General features: G+C 47.3%; 2 protein-coding genes across 5 annotated transcripts in view; one reads left to right on the top strand and one right to left on the bottom strand.

Annotated features, from left to right (window-relative positions):
• Positions 1–11,921, bottom strand: part of Iqsec1 (IQ motif and Sec7 domain ArfGEF 1) — a 322,487-nt gene extending 310,566 nt beyond the window's left edge. For 2 of the 4 annotated variants that reach the window (XM_085840296.1, XM_085840297.1), the window contains exon 1: positions 11,590–11,921. In XM_085840296.1, the coding sequence (XP_085696422.1) occupies positions 11,590–11,849 (260 nt within the window). In that variant the 5' untranslated portion in view covers positions 11,850–11,921. The remainder of the gene's footprint in view (positions 1–11,589) is intronic. The other 2 variants (XM_085840299.1, XM_085840300.1) reach the window with 2 other exon arrangements.
• Positions 11,922–16,201: 4,280 nt separating this feature from the next.
• On the top strand, positions 16,202–16,799 carry LOC147003888 (large ribosomal subunit protein eL21). Its single transcript, XM_085839617.1, has one exon. The coding sequence runs from the start codon at positions 16,274–16,276 to the stop codon at positions 16,754–16,756; it is 483 nt and encodes a 160-aa protein (XP_085695743.1). The 5' UTR covers positions 16,202–16,273; the 3' UTR covers positions 16,757–16,799.
• Positions 16,800–20,349: the final 3,550 nt, after the last annotated feature.

Here is a 20,349-nt window from a genome sequence, read left to right as displayed (position 1 = left end):
CAAGCCTGTAGGGCATTTTCTTAATTAGTGATTGATGTGGGAGGGTCCAGCTCATTGTGTGTGGTGCCAACCCTGGGCTGGTGTTCCTGGATTCTGTAAGAAAGTAGGCAGAGCAAGCAACGAGGAGCCGGCCAGTAAGCAATATTCCTCTATGGCTTCTTCATCAGTTTCTGCTTCTAGGTTTCTGCCCTGTTGGAGTTCCTGTCCTGACTTCTTTCAGTGATCAACAGTGATGTTGAAGCATAAGTCAAATAAGCCCTTTCCTCCCCCAAGTTGCTTTTGGTCATGGTGTTTTAGCACAGCAATGGAAACCCTAACTAGGACAGGTCCAAGTCCCGTGCCTGAGAATCTATGCTGGTCTTCCTACCTGGTTGACTGACAGGAGTAGCTAAGGTGACCTGCTGGGACTTGAAGAGTATGTCAAATGAAGTTTCACATCTCCCTCTGCCCCCAGGCCTTTTTGAACATTCTTTGCCTGACTGACTCCCCAGAGCCTAGCATACTGGAGAGGTCTCATATGGATTCTCTAGTCACTAGCATACTCAAGAGGCCTCATATTCCAGCTGAGCCCAGCTTTCGAGACCCTTAGACAGGTGCCAGGCACATGAGTGAAGGCATTTGGTTATTCTTTAGAGAAGCTTATCTCCAATTAGATGCTACAGGGCAACTTCCCTTGATGGTACAAAGAAAACAATAGCCTACCCAGGCTTTGCCCAAACCTGAACTCAAAAATCTTGAGGTAAAATAAAATGGTGTTTGGGTTTAAGACTAGATTTTAATTTAGTTAGCACAGTAACAAATAGAACATGTAGAGTAAGTGGCTAGCTGACTGGCTGACTCATTGAGTTATTGACTCTTCCCTTGCTAATGATTCATTAAAATCGAATGAGGGTCTAGAGAAGTAGATCAGTCAGTACAGTGCCTACCGTGTAAGCATGAGGACCTGAGTTCAGATCCATAGCACCCATGTTTAAAAAAAAAAATCAGAAGCAGTACCTGTGCCTGTAATCACAGATTTGGGGGGGGGAGACTCCGGGGGTTCACTGGTTGGCTAACATAGCTGAAAACGTGAGCTCCAGGGTCAGTGACAGACAGTCCATTTTTCCTCCTAAAATATGGTAGAGAAGGGATTGGGGAAGACATGCAACACTGACCTCGGTCCTGCATACACATGTGTGTACATGCATGCACACAAACACATACACCTATATAAAGTGCAGACAGGAAGAGAGAAAGAGAGAGAGAGAGAGAGAGAGAGAGAGAGAGAAGTAGCTGGGGACAGGGCTCCATTATAGGAACAGCAGAGATAACTTGTTCCCACAGAGTTTCAGGGCTGGTTCCCTTGTGCCCCTTTGTCACAGGTCTGCATTCAAGTTTGTCAGCTTCTACCCCAGGGTCTGGGATTCACTGGCAACACCTTTGACCAGTTCCTGCCTCTGCCCTCATTTTCTCCAGGTAAGAATGAAATATGTGTTCCAAATCTGGTTCTAGGCACTGTCGAAAACCAGGTGTTCTTACCCATTCCTCTTGAAGTGTTTGTTCCTCCTTTATCCCTGTCAGTTTTTGCTTCATGTATCTTGAGGTCCTATTGTTTAGTATGCTTGTTTGCTATGACTTGAGGGACTGGCCCTCTTTAGAATTTCCTTATTCAGAGTAGCAATCTTTTTCTCAAAATTTAATATTTTTTGGTATTGATGTATTTTTTTTTAAAAAGATCTCACTCATTTTGACTAGGCTAGCCTCAAACTCAGAAATCTGCCTGCCTCCTGAATGCTGGTATTACATATGTCCACTATCATCCTGGCTGGTGTAGCCATTCTCTCTCTTTTGGTTACATTTGCCTGGTATACCTTTTAAACATAATGGACTAACATTTAAAGAGGTCCCTAAAAGATACCTCTCATTTGATGTGCTTGGCTGATTCTCTCTCAAAGCAGCACCTCCACCACCTTTGCCTCCCTGTGATGTTCCTTTATTTGTTGACAATATAAACAGCCAATCATAATAGTGAATAGTGATTAATCATTAAGACTAAAGGTGGGCATAGTATATTTCATTATTTTAAAATACTCATTTTAGGGATGGAGAGATGGCTCAGCGGCTAAGAGCACTAACTGCTCTTCCAAGAGGTCCTGTGTTCAATTCCCAGCAACCACATGGTGGCTCACAACCATCTGTAATGAGATCTCATGCCCTCTTCTAGTGTGTGAAGACAGTGACAGTGTACTCATAAAATTAAATAAATAAATAAATAAATAAATAAATAAATAAATAAATCTTTTAAAATGTTTTTCATTTTATGAGTAGATGTGCATATCTGTAAATGTGCATACACGTGGATATAGGTGTCCCTCATTGAATGCCCTGGAGCCAAAGTTACACACAGTTATGACCCTTTCTAGGTGGGTGGTGGGAACTGAACTCCTGTCCTCTGTAAGAACAATAAATGTGTTAGATACTAACCATATTCCCCCACCCCCTTCAATTCCATTTTTGAGTAAGGAAATGTAGCCATCCAGTGGTGTGGGCTCTAAGAATGCCTTTGCTTTGTTATTTGCTGGTACTCCCTATACCCAGCTGGATCAATTAAACAATGTTGGCAAAGTCTAAGTACAGTGAGTCCTTAGCCCAGGGCCTGGCTCACTGTCGGTGGCAGTGAGCACAAGGAAACCAGCCTATGGATGAGAAATAAAAAAAAAAAAAAAAAATACACAAAGACCACCCCCTCTTCATAGATAGGCTCTAAAGCCCCATAGAGTTAGAGTTTGGTAAAAAACAAAACAAAACAAAAACTCAGAAAGGTTAACCAGAGATGAAAGCATATGGTCGGTTGTGAATGAAGGGAAGCAGAACATTCTAGATAGCTCTACTGTAGGGGGTGGGTAGGTTAGGGAAACCATTTGATTTTAATAATATTAAATCTCTGACACTTTAAAAAATACAGAAAGTCTGTAGCTAAAGGCTAACCAGATGAAGACAGTGTGTTTTACAAAGAGTTTGATCCAAACTCTCTTGTACTAAACAGGCAAAATGTTAAGTAGTAGACAGATGATAAATGCATGCCACAACTTGTCTAGTTCTAACCTTGTGACTTATATTGCGCACAAGCTTCTCGCCCAGGAAGAATGAACAATGGTGACCCAAGTCAGTATGGGCCTCCTGTACATTCATGTGCATTAAAGATTTGCCACCAGCCGGGCGTGGTGGCGCACGCCTTTAATCTCAGCACTTGGGAGGCAGAGGCAGGCGGATTTCTGAGTTCGAGGCCAGCCTGGTCTACAGAGTGAGTTCCAGGACAGCCAGGACTATACAGAGAAACCCTGTCTTGAAAAACCAAAAAAAAAAAAAAAAAAAAGATTTGCCACCAGGAGGTAAGTGATGCTTTGTAGTCTTGTTTTATAATAAGTAAACTGGAAGCAGAGTAAGGCAAAAGCACTGGTCCAAGGAAACACAGTCAGTTCATGGTAGAGGAAGACAGTCTTGTCTTCCTTGGTGACCACGTCTATGCCTTGGACATAGTGCTATCCACTTCCTGCACGTGAACTCATCCAGAAGCTACCTCAAAGCCGCTGCCAGCCTAAGGAGAGCAAGCAGCCCTGCTTGAGCCACACCTCCAGAGGTAGGTACAAGGAGATGGAAATAGATCCAAGCATGACACCAGCCCCCTCACTCACTATTCCAAAAGGTGGTTTGAATATGCTTGGCCCATAGGAAGTAACACTATTAGGAGGTATGGCCTTGTTAGAGGAAGTATGTCATTGTCAAAGTGGGGCTTCTCATGTGTGTGTGTGTGTGTGTGTGTGTGTGTGTGTGTGTGTGTGTGTTCCAGTTTGGCCAGCGTGACAGAGCCTCCTCCTGGCTGCCTGCAGAAGACAGTCCCCTTCTGCTGCCTGCAGATCAAGATACAGAACTCTTGGCTCCTTCAGCCACCATGTCTGCCTAGCTGTGCACAGTGCCATGATTCCCTCCATGATGATAATTGGACTGAACCTCTGAAACTGTTAGCCGGTCTCAATTAAATGTTTTCCTTTATTAAGAGTTGGGACTTTTGGGATAGCATTGGAAATGTAATTGAGGAAAATATGTAATAAAAAAATATTAAAAACTAAAAAAAAAAAAAAGAGTTGCCTCAGTCATAGTGTCTCTTCACAGCAATGAAACCCTAAGACACCATCCATAACTCTCATCCCTATGAAGGTCCCTCCCTGCAGGTCCCAGTGCCACCAACACAGGCTTGTCATTTGAGCACTGAAGCTGATAGGAACAGCAGAATCTCACATGGCACCTTGGTCATGTTGCTGAATACTCCATAAGCTGGTTGCACAACACTGAGAGGACCCAGCTGGCTTCAGGACACCCTCAAGAACGTCTCATTTTCTGCCCTTAGCAAACCATGCTTCCTGCAGGTAGATGAGGACTTCCCAATACTGAGCCAAGGCCTTTGATTCTCTGCATGTACAACATACACTATGAAAATGCACACAGGGAGTAGTCAAGACATCCATGCAGTCCGCTAATGTGCCTCTAACTAAGAGGCTTAGGAACAAGGCCTGAAGAGGGCACAGGTTCCAGTCCCCCATATAACCACATGTCCCCACATACCCTATGTGAAAGAAATGAAAATGCACATGCTACCTTACCAACAGCTTCCCAGAAGGTTAGCAAATGTACATATGTACAAGAAGAAATTCACACTGACTTGAAGAAGAGTATCCAGTATTGGCTGAGCAACTAGAGAGTCCTTCCCATGCCTGTTCACAATGCTGCCCACAGTGGTCTTGCCAGTGGGGCACTGCCACTGAGGCTGTTTTGCCATGGAGGGGCAAGGCCTCCTGGAAGCAAATTTATCTCTGAAAGGTGACCCAAGTATCACCAAACTTGACGCCCAAAGTTTAAAGTGACTGATGACTGTGTGGATGACAAAGCTGGAGTTAATGCTAGTTCCTTAGCCAAAGGTCTGGGTGACTGAAACTGTACCACACCTAGAAAGATCCCAAATGTTTCACATAGTGATGAATCCACTTATGAGTAGCTCCAAAGCCACATAGTGCAGTGAAGCATACTGACCATAAAAGGCAGGCAGACCTGGGCACAGATCCTATCTCTGTCACTGGGTAATGGTGGGAAAACTGCTAAAAAAAGATCTTGAGATTTCATATCTGCAAAATGGGATGATAAAGCCCATGCCTGTCAAGAGAGTCCAGTGTCAGTGCAGACATAAAAGAGGATCTGGGGCTAGGGACATACCTCAGTTTGGAGAATGTTTGCCTAGCTTGTACAGAGCCATGAATTTGACCCCCAGCACTGTACATCATTAATCCTAGCATTCAGGATATGAAGGTAAGACAATCAGATGTTCCAGGCCATCCTTGACTACATAGCAAGTTTATGAGACCCTGTTGCAATCAATCAATCAATCAATAGGAAGATGAAAGGGCTTAATGTTATGGTTTTGTTGTAATTTGACACATTCTAAGATTATGAACCAAGTAAGACTTTCTCACTTTCTCTCTTTTTTTCCTTCCCTTTCTTTTCCTTTCAAGTTCTGTTTATTCTGTGTGCATGTGTGTTTTGCTTGTATGTTTGTATCTGCATACATACATGCCTGATGCCCTCAGAGGTTAAGAAGGCTGTCTGATTCCAAACAGAGTCACAGATGCTTGTGAACCACCATATAGGTGCCAGGAACTAAACCCAGGTCCTCTGCAAGAGTAACAAGTGCTCTTAATTGTTGAGCCACCTCTACAACTCCTCTCTCCTATTGCTCTGTAGCTCTGGTCTCCTCCTAGAAGGAAAGACACACATTTCTAAATCAGGACTTAGACAAGGCCCAATTTGGAATGGTTTAATCTAGTTTTGTTCCCTAGTCCCTGCTCATAGAGGACATAGCAATCACATGTCTGTTTCACTGAGCTCATCCCTGGGACACAGTAGGCACTCTATAAATGTTCACTCCCATCCATGTGCTTCTAAGCACCCTCAAGGGTACAGAGGTATGCAATAAAGCAAATATTGAAAAACTTTAATTGCAGAACCTGGAGGGAAGGAAGGGGAAGCGGTGTTTGGCTCTGCATGATTCTACTTTTCTATGTTTGAAAATTCTGGAGCTAAGCAATCCTCCAAAGCAGTTTCGATGTCTTGGCTAACCCTATTCCAAAGCTATCGTCTACAGGCAGTTCCTATGTCTGATCCTCTAAAGAAATAGTTACTCTCATTTGTCATGGGACTGACTCGGAGAGGCTGGGACTTACAAACTTTGAGCCACTGGAAACAGCTACAGCAGGGGCTAGGTCTTCCAATCCAATGCTAGATGAGGGCTAACTGCTCACTCATGAGAAAGCCTTAAAGGTCCTCCAGAAGAAGCCTAAGGCAGTTAGGGTTAAAGGGGCATTGCAACATCAAAGCTGCTATGCTTTATTGATGGAAACAGAGCCCTTTCCATACACAATAGTTACTGACCAGTGAATTCTACATAACTCTGAGTTATCAGCTCTATAGACCTGGTACACAAGAATTCCAACATGTCACTCAGCCACACTTAGCCTATAGTTGGGGAGATCTGGTCTGCAGACTGGCATGTGTCTACGCTGGGTGAGCGTCAGCAAGCAGGAGATCCACTGAACTCAGATGGTCTCATAACTGCATCAGTAGCTCTTACTCCCTTTCAGATAGGTCAGTTTCACCTTCTTAGATTCCAGTTTTTGACAAATTCCCAGTTTGTCTATGTTTGTTTCTCTGCTGGCTCAGTGGTAATTATTCCTGTTGACACCAAGACAAGCACAGAACAGTGTACTTCCCAAGTTAAGCCAAGTGTTGCTCTTCTATAAAAAAATAAAGTAGCACAAACAATCCAATCAGCTGTCAAAGCAATATCATAGACAAAATAACTGACAGATAGTCATCCTGATGACACAACATATGGATGTCCCCAAATGCCTGCCTCCTGTGGCCAAGCGCTCACACCTCCCTCCCCATGGCGAAGCCCTTAGGTCTGAGGTTTCTGCAGGCACTGTGGCCTGTATCTGGTGTGAACACTCACGTCAAAAGCACCAGCAGCTCTCAACTGCAATTCACACACTGCACCACTCACTGTTTCTCTCAGCGCCAGCTAGATAAAGAAGCATTCCCTGATTTACTTTCTGGGTTGTAAAATAATAATTTGCTTAGCTTGTCAGACGGCTGGGAGAGAGCTTCAGAAAAACACTCCCTCATCTTTCTGTGGACTCTACCATCTGCTGGAAAAATAAGAATGGCTCACCCTGATCCCTTACAGTTTAATACATTTTGTCCAACTAGGACAAGTGTCCCAAAGTGTGGTGCAGCTTGTTCCTGACAAAGGGACATCTTCCCAGCACTGGATTCAGCCTTTATCTCAGCTGGGAGAAGGAGAATATTATTTAGTGGAAACATAACCACAGGGTCTCCTGCTACCAGTTTCTCAGCCACAGTTACAGGTGAGGAGAAAAAAGGCCCTCCTATCCTCTTCCAGGCCCCTAGTCTTTGCTCCTAGGGAGAAAGGAATCTGCACATAAGAGCACTCTGCTTCCTAGCCCCTATACCCCAGTTTTGGTACTTTCTAACCACTTTGAGGAACACAACTCAAAGGCTCCTTGCCAGGACCATCATAGTGCTTTCTGTGTTATCTGCCTGCTGCCAATTAGGACAGTCCAGTTTCCTCTTGCCAACCCCTCTTCTACCGCACCCTTGAGCATGCCCCTGAAATGAAGCACCACCATCATGGTTAATGTCACCACAAACCCAGAAAAGCACTTTGTTTGGTAAGTCAACAGACACTGAATGCCACTGAAAACCTCCCCCAGAGTGAGTCACCAACTCAGAGCTTCAGTCCTCTCAGAGTGATGTGTGATGTGACAGCCCTTGAGGGCTGGAGCAGATGAGAAGGCGGAAGAGGCTGTTCCACTGGGCCTCTCCCCAGCCACTTGAGGCTGATGTTTACTTCAGCCAAGAAACTTCAGGAGATCAAAGGCTAAAAGAGGGTCACCTTCTTCTACCTTTTCCCCTTTACACAATCACCACCAAAAGCACTGCACTGGTGACAAGATTCAATGGGGCAGAAGGGATCCAAACATGCTGTGCGCCTTCAAGCACTGGCCAGGAGCCAAAAAGAATCCTGAGAAGTGGTCTGATCATTCCACAGTGTGAAAGGCAGGCAGGAGGTGAGCAAGATCAGGAGCCAAACAGTGTGAGATCCAACACTGGCTTACGACCAGACAGAGCTTAAACAAGGCATGTGATCGCTCTAAGCCTAGGTTTCACATCTGTATAATGGGAGCCTGTCTTTGCCTGATAGGAGTGATGACGCATAAGGTATGAGCACACAGCAAACCCTTAGGGGATATTACCATGCTCTCTTAAACTTGGTTCAATATATTCATTCGTACCTGCGATTTGATGATTCCAATACTTCTTGTCTTCCGTGGTTTACCCATTCAGACAATATACTCTGAGCACCCACGAGGTACCCAAGCTCTAGTGAGGGAAAAGTGGTTCTAGAAATGGATCATTAGAATGTAGCTGACTGCACACTGCATAAATGAGTGCTGATGTCAGGGGAAAATCAAATCAACATCAATAATAACAGAAGCAAATAACTCCCAGATAGCAAAGGCACCATGAATGAATGGATTTCTTCCCTGTTTTAATCTTCTCCCCCAGTGCTGGGAATAAATAATGACTCTTGGTACTAGAGGTCAAGACATTCAAGAAAGCCCTCTGAGGAAGAGCTTAAAGGTTTCTGGGATTGAAAGCTTCTAGCATGTCTAGGCATCTGTGCCTAGTGAGGTAATTCTCAAGCTCACTCTTGTCTCAGAGAAAGCAATGGACCCCTGAAGCTCATCTATAGAGTGAGAAGGGAGCTCCTAACTCAGGCTGCAGTGGCTACCAGCTACTTAGAAAAAGGTCAGTCAGGTCTTGCTCAACCAGCATGCTTGTCAGACTGGCTCTTCTCAGGGCCACTGTATGCAAATAGGGATGCCTGAAAATGTTGTCATCCACTGCCCAAAGGTAGAAAGTAGAGGCCAATCCCCTAGCTCCATTTCCCCCAAACTGTGGCCCTATACTGCTCTGTCACCTCTGGAAACTCAGCTTAATAACAGCTGTCAGCTCCAGCAACCCTTTGCCACAGCTCCATATCCCCCATTGCACATCTCTTGCACCTAGCCTTTAAGTTTCCACCTCCTGCTTTGGCTCAGCTGATCTAAAGAATTGAGAAACTGACAGACATGGGAAGAATCTAGCCTGCATGAATTACCTACCAGGTGCCTATTGCGCCCCACCACCACCACCTCTGTGTGTGTGTGTGTGTGTGTGTGTGTGTGTGTGTGTGTGTTACCTTAGGGGAAAAGAATGGGAAACAGCTAGGCTGATTCCTGCTTCGTGTGCATTTAAAGGAAAGCTGGGATGGGGAAAGGTCCTGTGACCTGTCCCACAGTCACCAGCTGGGATGTGCAGAGCTGGGCCTTAGTCCCAAGTTCATCTACCCACATTCTTTTCTTTATGTGGCATTATTTATCTCTTCTGTTCTGTGGTTCTTCCTGAATCACCAAATATTATCTCTGATGGTTCTACATACAACAGGTATTTAATAAAAGCTCTCAAGGGGCATTACTCACCACACACTCTTTCACATCTTTCATATCAGTTACTTTATTTACATAACCTCTGACACAACCAATCTATGTTTGGAAAAGCAGCCCCTAGTGCCCCAGGGCCCTAAACATACAACAGTTAAATACTATCTCATCTCGCAGAACTAGAGGAAGGATATGAGGTATCTCCTGCCACGAGAGGAAGGAATTAGTATTCCTTTTCCTAAAGGGCTAGGAAATTAGTTGCAGACAGGAAAATGGGGCTGGTATGCTCTGTCTTGAAGGGACCCTCCTGTTCCTTATCCTAACTGCATTCCTCACAGCGCCTTATGATGGGGTCTACATTCCAACAACATAGAATGTCCCAGTCTGTGAAAGCAGTAGATTCTCTACCCTGCTCCAAATCTGCTAGGTCAGAATCCACATTAAGCAAAGAAGCCCAAGCTCCTAGTGTGAATATTCAAGTTTGCAAACTGCCTTGGAGCTAGACTGTAGAGAAAAAAAAAAAAACAAAAAAACTGTGCTGCCTCTTGCATTCCTTAAAGGTGACACTATACTTTTTTAAGGTGACACATGCTTTGGCTGTGCCTCTAGTAGGGGAGAAAGCAAAGCCAGATGGTCTCCAAGGTGGAATCTTATGAAATAAAATTTCAGCATTTGCACCCCTGACCTCCTCAGCCAAGACCACTGTCTGGATGGACAATGGAGACTCCCCCAAGGTAGGGAAAGAAACCTCTGCCCCTCAGAGTTCTCCTGTCCACATCCTCCAGTTGGTCAGTAGGGGTGACTTTGAAAGAATATATGTATATCTCCTGGGATAATGTTGTGAGACATCAGCCGACCAACGTGTGTCACTGTTCCCTATCAAAACAGGAATATGTGTCCCTGTCCTGGTGCCCCCTCCCTAAGCTTTGAGAGACTTCATTTCAGCAGCCTAGACGTTCCTCTCCATTCTTGCATCTAGCATGGGCTGACCCACAGCTTCTGTGAAGGGGACTAATGAAGAGCCTCAGAACTAAAAGCTCCCTCTCTATGCTCTCAAGTGGAAGAAGCTCTGAATCAGGGACCTCAGTTTGGAGCTAGCCACAATCCCCTACCTCCCAAATGAACAGAACATAGGGGTGAATATAACACCTCAACCTGCCCTCTACAGAGCCACAGAACTCAGCCACATTCTGGTGTTCCAGACCCTCCACTCGTACACACAATTCTTCTCTTCTAAAGAATGGACCAGCCCTAGCATAAATGTTCCAAGCAGGCCCTCTGTCCCATGGCCATAGCAGGATGCAGGGGACTTAAGTGCTTGGCTTCCTACTCCAAGGAATCAGATTCCCTATCTGGAGTGAGTGTAACTCCCTCCTCCAGCATCGCATGCCCAAAGGCTCTCAGGTCGCCTATTCTAGAGCTACTGACCACATCAAACACTTTTTCTAGTTGACCCCTGACGGTCCCAAAGGCAACCAAAGGAGTAGGCAGAAAGCTTGCTGCAAACCAGACAACTCCATCCCAGCATCACCTAAGCCCCCAGCCTAGAGACCGAGCCCCACCCAGATGGGCACAGAAGACTGCCAGCAGGGCTTCGGCACCAGCACCCAGAAGAGGCGAAGCTGCTGCAGGCTGGAGCTCCCGGGACGCCAGGGGCCAGGGCGGTGGGGCTGTGCCTCCCCGGCGTCTCCTTAATCCTCGGTCCGAAATAGCCGGGGTAATCTCGGGTCGAGACAGGGGAATTAGTGTCTTGGGGGAGGAGGACGAGGCCCCGGGGCTGGACGGCGCAGGGTCGGTGTGGAGAGCACTAAGCATGAGTGGCCCAGGCGGCCACCGGCGAGCGGGCGCTGCACGCGACAGCCGCGCGGCGAGGTCAGGCCGGATGGCAGTTCCGGGAGGTCCCGGGTGCGGCAGGGTCCGGCCGAGGGACTCACTCCACAGCCCCCTGAGAAGTTCGCGCGCCCCCGGCACGCCCGCTCCGCCGCTCTGCACTTACTTGTCGCGGCGGCAGCCGAGCTCCGGGATGGCGCCCAGTGGCGAAGGGCCCGGGTCCGGGCGCCGAGCGCACGCGGCCAGGTGTCGCCGGTGTCGCTCCAGCAGGCCGGCGTTCTCACGGCTCAGCCGCGCCACTTGGCGCTCCAGCTCCTCGATGCGCCGCCGCCGTTGCGCCAGCAGCTCCTGCTGCGCCGCGACGATCCGGGTCAGCTCCTGCAGGTACTCGGCTGCCGTGCCGGGGGGCTCGGCGGCGCTCGCCATGGTCTCCACGGCGGATGGCCGCGCCTCAGGCGAGCGGACAGCGGGGCGGCGGCGGCGCAGCCATGGCTGCGCGGTGGGGACGGAGGCGCGGCACGGCGCGGCGCGGCAACGGGGCTCGGCCCGGGGGGCGCGGCGGCGCGGGGCTGGCGCGGCTCCGCCTCGGCTCCCGCCTCTGGCGGCGGACGCCCAGTGCCTCGGCGCCTCCCGCTTCCCCGCGCCGCCGCCACCCCGCTGCCCGCTGCCCCACCGACGCGCAGGGGCCGGTAGGGCACGGAGCTGCGGCCGCCGCGGGCAGACGAGGAGTTTGCAAAGTGCCGGCTGCGACGCGAGAGGGAACGGGAGCCCTAAGATCGTAGAGGGAGGAGGTGCCTGTGAGAGAGGGCGCCGCCTGCCGGGCCCGCCTCTCCACCCGCGCGGCGTGCCCAGCTCCTCAGTGCCTCAGCAACTCAGAGCCACCACTGCTGAGCCCCTCAGCCTAGACCCAGCCCCGCCCCCTAAGCTCTTGTCCTTAGAGCCCCGCCCCCTCAGCCTCAGGTCCCTCCGCTCCTATCCCAGCGCTTAACTTCAGCCCCGCCCCTTTGGCTCCTCAACCCAATCCCCTAAATCCTTCAGTCCCGCCCCCTCATCCTCTAGTCCCTCAGCCAGGTTTCCTTCAGCTCCTCAGCTTAGTTCTTTAGCCTCAGCCCTGTTCCCTCCGCGCCTCAGCTCGGTCCAGTGAGTCCTTCAGCCCCGCCCCCATTCTCCTCAGCCCCGCCCGCTCGGCGCCTCAACCTCTCTCAAGTCAATACTTCTTTGGCTTTTTGCCCTTCAGCCCCGCCCCCTCATCTCTAGGTACCGCCCCGCTCCTTCGTCTCAGTCCCGCTATCTAAGCCTCCAAGTCCCACCCCTTCGGGGCTCAGCCACGCCCCCTCGGCTCCTCTGCCCTTCACTCTAAGCACTGCTCCTCCAACACGCCTCGCCCGGTCCCTCAGTATCGCCCCCTTCATAGCCTCAGCCCTTCAGCTCCCCCACCCTTAGACCCTCCTCCTTAGACTCCTCCTCTTAGCCTCAGCCTTTTCCTCAGTTTCCCTCAGTCCGTTGTCCTTCCTCATGCCTCAGTCTCTTAGCACTTCAAGCATTTCAACCCCGTCCTTTAGCGAGCCAGGCGGGTGTGTTTTCAGAGCTTCTCAAGTCTGTTTCTTTCAGTGTGCTTGAGCACCTTAGCCCCGAGCTCTTAAGCACTCCAGCTCCTTCTTTCTGGTCGCCCAGATCCTCATCACTCAACCCCAAGACCCTCAACCCTTGATCCTCAGCTCTTCAGCCAGCACACCACTACCCCAGCACTTCCTGTCCACTCTTGCCAGCCACACTGATGTATAAAGGTTTACTTAAATGAGGAGAATTCTATGTTAGTGCTACTGATCCATGATTTTAGGTCATGCGAACAGAAAAACAAGTAACTCGTGTGCAGTTTGGCATATTTTACAGGTCTACATCTGCTGAAGCACTGCCCCTTCCTTGTGCAATCAAAAGATAGCCAGAAAGCACTGTGACCTACAGCAATTTACCTTTCCTCCTAGTCTCAGCTTGCTCAGGCATAATACTATTTCTTGATTGCTAGAATCTTCATAATTTTCATATGCCAGATTTCTTTGAACAAAATTTATTTATGTTTTGTCTTCTTGGTCTTAAGGGTTATTTCCTTTGTTTCTTGTTTTCTAGCAAATGCTTTTAAGGCTATTAATTTGCCTCTGGGTAAAGCCTTAACTACATCTCTGACATTTCTAAAACTGTACCATGTACATTTTGAGAGCATGGCTATTGTTAAGGCTGACGTTACTCTGGCACTACACTGGCTTCACTAAATCATATTTGTTAATATTCCCCTGAACCCTCCTGGGGAATTCCCTGGGCATGCTTACAGAGAGGGGGAGAATGACAGTAGGGCCCTCCCTGGGGTTCTCAAAATCACCAAGGTCTTTTCTCTCAAGCTGATAATACATACACGTCACTCTAAATGAAATTTTTAATGTTATCCCTTGTTACTAGGCTACTTGACATGCTTCAAAAAAATCATGTTATCTTTATAAATCTTGTAACTGTCCTGTGAAAAGCAGAGTCATGCCATATCCCATTTGTATATGTAAAGTGTTTAATGTTTTGATTTTTTTACATTTAAAATACTCATAATTTTGTGATTATGTTCTAATATATCAAGTGTCTCCAAAAGATGGTGCAGGCTTCACTCCATCTTAAGGGAGACCTGACCTTGGAGTCATGCTTGTATCTCTTGTAGTGTTTGGGACTGAAGGGAAATCAAACTCTGAACCCTGGTACAGATCAGTGAGACTAGTGAAGAAAGGAGCAGTGCCCACATGCTCAGTGCCCATGTGTTTTCCCCACATCTGTATGCCCTAGTAAGTTCTGCTTGGAGCTGACCTCACATTTCAATCTCCACACTACCTCCTTACTCTCTGAGACTTGCCACCCTTGCTATGCCACAGAATGATGAATCGGGAGCCTTCAGGCATGGTCAGGACCTGAAGTTGTTAACAGCTTGGGCATGGTGAAGCACAGGAGGTGCCAGTCACATAACCAGTTCTCTAAGTGCTAAGGCAAGAAGTACACAGGGATATGAAAGAAGAGCCTGACATCTTCAAAGGGGCACACATTCCACTGTCCCAGCAACACAGAAGCAAACTCTCAGGGAAAGTCTATCCTACCACAGAGGGAGGGGAGTTCTGTTCCTCAAAGAGCGTCAACCAGCCATTTACCTAGCAAATGTTTTTGGGTATCAACTCTGGCTAGAAACTGGAGGTACAGAGCAGGACAGACATGGCCCTGGCTTTCTTGGTGTTTTCCAGTGAAGACAGAGAGTGAGTAAGCCAAGCAGCATGTGAGGGAGTGGTTACATAGGACCTGTTCTCAGAAGAGCCTTGGATGGGTTAGTGTCCTACTGTTGCCGTCTAGATATCTTAATTCTTTTTTAATTAGGGGCACAGAATTTTCATAATGGTCTGGGCTTCCAAATCACAAAAGCATCTTGGGGGTTGAGGGAAGCAATGACATTCTAGTGAGCATTTAATAGCCAAACAAAATTCCTTGGGGCATTTGCGTGTCTCTGTTGAGTAAATGTTCCCATTAAGGTGGATTTCAAGCTATGGGTTAAGTTCAAGGACTATGGGAGCATTTGGGATAAGGGCACAGGTAACATTCAGATCAAGCATGAGCCAACTTCAGCACACCCAGCTGTTTATAGTAGAGGTTATGTACAGGGTGTTTTGCCAGCACTACACAATGTACCATCATGAGCTTCAACACTAACCTGGTCATAACAACAGGATATGAGCAAAGAGCTTCCCTCTGTGTGTGTGTGGGGGGGGGGGGGGCGAAGGAAGACTGAACTAAGGCTGAGTCTGTAGAACTCTCCACTCCTACTTCTGCTCTGTTCTAAGCTGGACAGTTCTCTGCCAGCACCTCTCAAATCAAGAGACTTAAGACGTCTACACCCTGCCATGTATGCCTAACTTGGCAAGATGGTTATCCTATCCAGGATAACCCACTGGTTATCCTGTCTGTTACCACATCCTCTATTCTCCCTGGCTTTGATCTTCATTGCTGGACACCAAATATGCTGAGTTCAGAGACCTGTTTCTGGACTCAGCTACCAGCTATCTATATGAATTTCCCTAATGCCCCTGCCCTTGACCTAGCCACATAGATGAACAGAATAGTAGGTCACGCAGGTGAGGATAAAGCAAAAGCATTCTAATATAATGAACCAAATAAAATAGTTAGAACTGTCCAATAAGACTTCATCCCTTGTTTATATTCCACCGTGCACAAGAAAGAAGCAGAGCCTTCTCTCGCCTTGCTTTCCGCACACGCTGCGTGTGGCGCCCACACCGCAGAGACTGCGTGTTAGGGGCGTGGGGAGACCGTCTGGAGGTCACTGACCTGGGCGGTGTGTGCTAGGGAGCTTCTATCCGGGGAAGCCGGGCCTGGCTCAGTCTTGGTTGCCGGGCGTCCGCCCAATCCCAGACTTGAGCATGTGCTGTCGAGTTGGGACTTAGGATTCTGCTTGGGTCTTAACAATGCCGGGGTGCCGAAGCCTGCAGTTGGCTCGGGCGAGGAGGGTGCCTGCCGGGTCAGCCTGGTAATGATGTAATGGGGACCCCTCCTCTGGAAACATGAAACACTTAGGAATTTGCAAATTTTGGCCCTAGAAGAGGAGCGTGGGGAAGGAAGGTAACATTAAGGCTGCTGTTCCAATGCTTAAGACTACAAGGGCAAGGGGTTACGTCTAGTACACCATGCTTTGGGACTTCCCTTGTGGTTAGGAACGGTGGGTATTTCTGCCCTGGATGACTGGAGTAATCCAAACCTTGTTGGTTTGTGGGAATACACGATCTGGTTCTAAATATGTGTAGTAGTAACTCGCCAAAATGACGAACACAAAGGGAAAGAGGAGAGGCACCCGGTATATGTTCTCTAGGCCTTTTAGGAAACATGGCGTTGTTCCTTTGGCCACATACATGCGAATCTACAAGAAGGGTGATATTGTAGACATCAAGGGAATGGGCACTGTTCAAAAAGGAATGCCCCATAAGTGCTACCACGGCAAAACCGGAAGAGTCTACAATGTCACCCAGCATGCTGTGGGCATTATTGTCAACAAGCAGGTTAAGGGCAAAATTCTGGCCAAGAGGATCAATGTGCGGATTGAGCACATCAAGCACTCAAAGAGCAGGGACAGCTTCCTGAAGCGGGTGAAGGAGAACGACCAGAAGAAAAAGGAAGCCAAAGAGAAGGGCACCTGGGTGCAGCTGAAGCGCCAGCCTGCGCCACCCAGAGAAGCACACTTTGTGAGGACTAATGGAAAAGAGCCTGAGCTGTTGGAGCCCATTCCATATGAATTCATGGCCTAATTGTACACAAAGAAATAAAATACCAGCACCAGGAAAAAAAAAAAAAAAAAAGGAGAAGCAGAGCCTTTAGCGTCCAATGAGCACACTGTACAGATAGAGCTCAGCGTCCAGTGAGCACACTGTACTGGTTGCTGTGACTGCCCATGGTAGATTTCACTTTAGGACAAAGCCCTTGTCATGATACATGACAGCTAATGTCTCCAAACTCAGATTCCCTTTGGAAGTTGCCCTATGATGACTGGTCTAACTTGGAATTGGCAGGTTTCTATCTCCCATTCATAAGTGACTATCATCCCAGAACTAGTTCATACAAATTTCCACAGCCAGGCCCTCGTGCTTCAATAGGCCATACCACAGGGTCATACCAGCTCCAAAGCTTCTTGGATGACCACCAGGGACCTCTTCAGGGTCTGTGCACCAGCTCAGCACATTGAGCACAACTCCCTGCACCCTTAGCAGTTGCCACACCCAAAAGCACTCTGGAAAGAGCCAGAACAGCCAGCTCTACCTCTGAATGTCTCTCCAGGGAGTCTCCTGGGGACAGCCATCTTTACCCACTCTCCCATCCTTGTCTTCACACCTTCACTTTTTCCTTGTTCAGATTTATAGGGTGTGTATTCCACACTATGATTCAAGTTAAGATCCAAGTTATGCTTTGAGCATAAAATCTGAGACACCAATAACTTCCTTTCTCAGTATTATAATTGGGTAAATTAAAGGCCAAGTAGTGCATATTGAACTGAAGAGGGGAATAAAAAGGAGCAGAGAAAGCATGCCAGAGAAAATAAAGGAAACAAGACTTAGGAGATGACAATGGGAAAGGATTGTTTACGATCATTTATTAATTTCTATACACATGCAATGAGAGCAGCCATTTTTTCAATATCATCTTTGTTGTGGAAAACACATCTTTCTCCTTAAAAATCTTCTTTGGAGCTCTCTGGCTCACAGCTAGAACTTGAGCTGGCTGCTTTCTGGGCCTGCTACATGGTTCATTGGGGATTTCTTGGCATTATGCTTCTGGATTGGGTCCACTGTTTCTTGGATCTTGTGCACTCTTTCTTGAATACATTTTCTATTTTGCAGTGTACATCCTCAAGTAGTTCTTCCAGAGACAGCCTGTGAGAAGGTCTTTGAGTCCTTATGTGTCTTAAAGTATTTATTTTTGCATTTACATTTGATTGATAGTTTGGCTGGGTATGGAATTTGAGATTAAAATCTATTTCCTTGGAACCTGGAAAGGCTGGCTCTGTTTTTGTATCATTTAATATTGCTGACGCTAGCCTTCCCTTAAATAGGAGATTCTTTTTGAATGGAGGGATACTGTGGTCCCTAAACAGGACATCTGGAAACCTGGTAGGAATCATTCCTGGTCATCCCAATGACCATGAATCTGTTGATGGATAATGACATGCAGAAGAGTCCCATCTAATAAAAACTGCCACTCAAATTGCCAAAAGTAAAAAACAAAGTTAGAGAACTCACACTACTTGACTTTAAGACTTACAATAGACAAGGATAATCATAAAGAGTATGAAGATAGACTATAAATTAAGAACACAGAAGTCCATCCAAAAGTAGATCTATGTATATTTGACCAATCTCTAACAAAGAGGCTAAGTCAACTAAGCAGGGGAAAAGGGATTCTTTCAGCAGATACTAAGATTGGATATCCACATGCCAAAGAATGGCCCAGGCATCTCACATTCTATAAAGCTCAACTTGGATTACATCATAGATCTGAACAGCAAGCATATAAAACTTCTAGACAAAAATAAAAGAAAATCATAACGGCCTTGAGTTTGGCAATGACGAACATAGCATCAAAAGCATGAACCACCAAAAACACATTTCTAAAGGGAAAAAAAAACCCACAGTAAGTTAAACTCACAACGTGAACTTTGTTCTTTAAAAGATGCTGCTGCCGGGTGATGGTGACATATGCCTTTAATCCCAGCACTTGGGAGGCAGAGGCAGGTGGATTTCTGAGTTCGAGGCCAGCCTGGTCTACAAAGTGAGTGCCAGGACAGCCAGGGCTATACAGAGAAACCCTGTCTCGGGGGGGGGGGGCGCCGGGGGGGATGCTGCTAAAGGTGGGTGGGAGGGCAAGGAGGCAGGACTGGGGGCTGGAGAGACAGCTCAGCAGTTAAGAGCATAACCTGCTCTTGCAGCAACAGTTCAGTTCCCACCGCCTGAATCAGGCAGATCACAACTGCTTATAAATTCAACTCCAGGGCATCTGATAACTGTTCTGACCTCCTCAGGGACCTATACTCACATACGCAAACTCACCCACCACCACCACCACCACCACCACACACACACACACACACACACACACACACACACACACAATTAAACATTCTTTAAAAAGAAAGAAAAATTAAAGGAAAGGAAAAGGCAACCAGGTCTTGTGGCACATATTTAGAATCCCAGCTACTTAGGAGACTGATGTTAGAGAAGCTAAGGTCCAAGGCCAGCCAGGTCAACTCAATGAAAGCCCAGGAGATAGAGAGAGAGAGAGAGAGAGAGAGAGAGAGAGAGAGAGAGAGAGAGAGAGAGAGAGAAAGAGAGAGCAGACAGACGGACAGACAGACAGACAGAAAAGAAGAAAATGGCAAACCATAGTGCACGGTGTAGAGTAATACAAACAACTTAATTAAAGAATGAGTAAAGAGCCGGGCGTGGTGGCGCACGCCTTTAATCCCAGCACTCGGGAGGCAGAGGCAGGTGGATTTCTGAGTTCGAGGCCAGCCTGGTCTACAGAGTGAGTTCCAGGACAGCCAGGGCTATACAGAGAAACCCTGTCTCAAAAAACCAAAAAAAAAAAAAAAAAAAAAAAAAAAAAAAGAATGAGTAAAGAATGGGAACTGGAGAGACAGCTCAGAGGTTAAGAATACTTGCTGCTTTTCCAGATGACCCAAATTCAGTTCCTAGCACCCATGTCCTGTAACTCCAGCTTTATGGAATCTGAGGTCCTCTTCTGGCCTCCTGAATACCAGGCATCATGGTATGCATACATACATACATACATACATACATGCGGGCAATAATTTTTTTCCAAGACAAGATCACACTATGTAGGTCTGGCTAACATGAAACTTACTATGTAGACCAGGTTGGCCTTGAACTCACAGAGATCTGCCTGCCTCTGTCTCTTGAGTGCTACAATTACAGGTATATGCCACTAGGTCTGGCTAATAGATCTTTTAAAAAAACAAAAACAGACAATCCAAGAGACCCACTCAACACATGGCCCACCCTCAATGGGAGCTACTACAATGTGCAAGTGTGTGGTGGAGAGATGGGAGAGAAAGAGAATGGTTTGAGCACTATGAAGAGAGATGGAACTGGAGACTTGAGGATGGAGAGAAACAGCTTGATGTGAGGAGCCTGCCATGCCACTGGGCCATGGTGAAGTCGCAGCCCATGCTGCCACTGAGGGCCATGTCTGCGTCTGTGGCCATGCAGCAGTGGGAGTCTGTGACCCATATTACCAACAAAGGTCATTGGGATATCCCTGGTCTGGACTGTTGCCTGGGACCATGTTGATAACCAAGGGCTGAACAGAGCTGGCCCCACCCCCCACTGGC

The sequence above is a fragment of the Mus caroli genome, unplaced genomic scaffold, assembly GCF_978045245.1.
Source record: "Mus caroli unplaced genomic scaffold, Mus_caroli_1 scaffold_7, whole genome shotgun sequence".
Lineage (NCBI taxonomy): Eukaryota > Metazoa > Chordata > Mammalia > Rodentia > Muridae > Mus > Mus caroli.
This window is presented reverse-complemented; position numbering and strand designations above follow the sequence as displayed.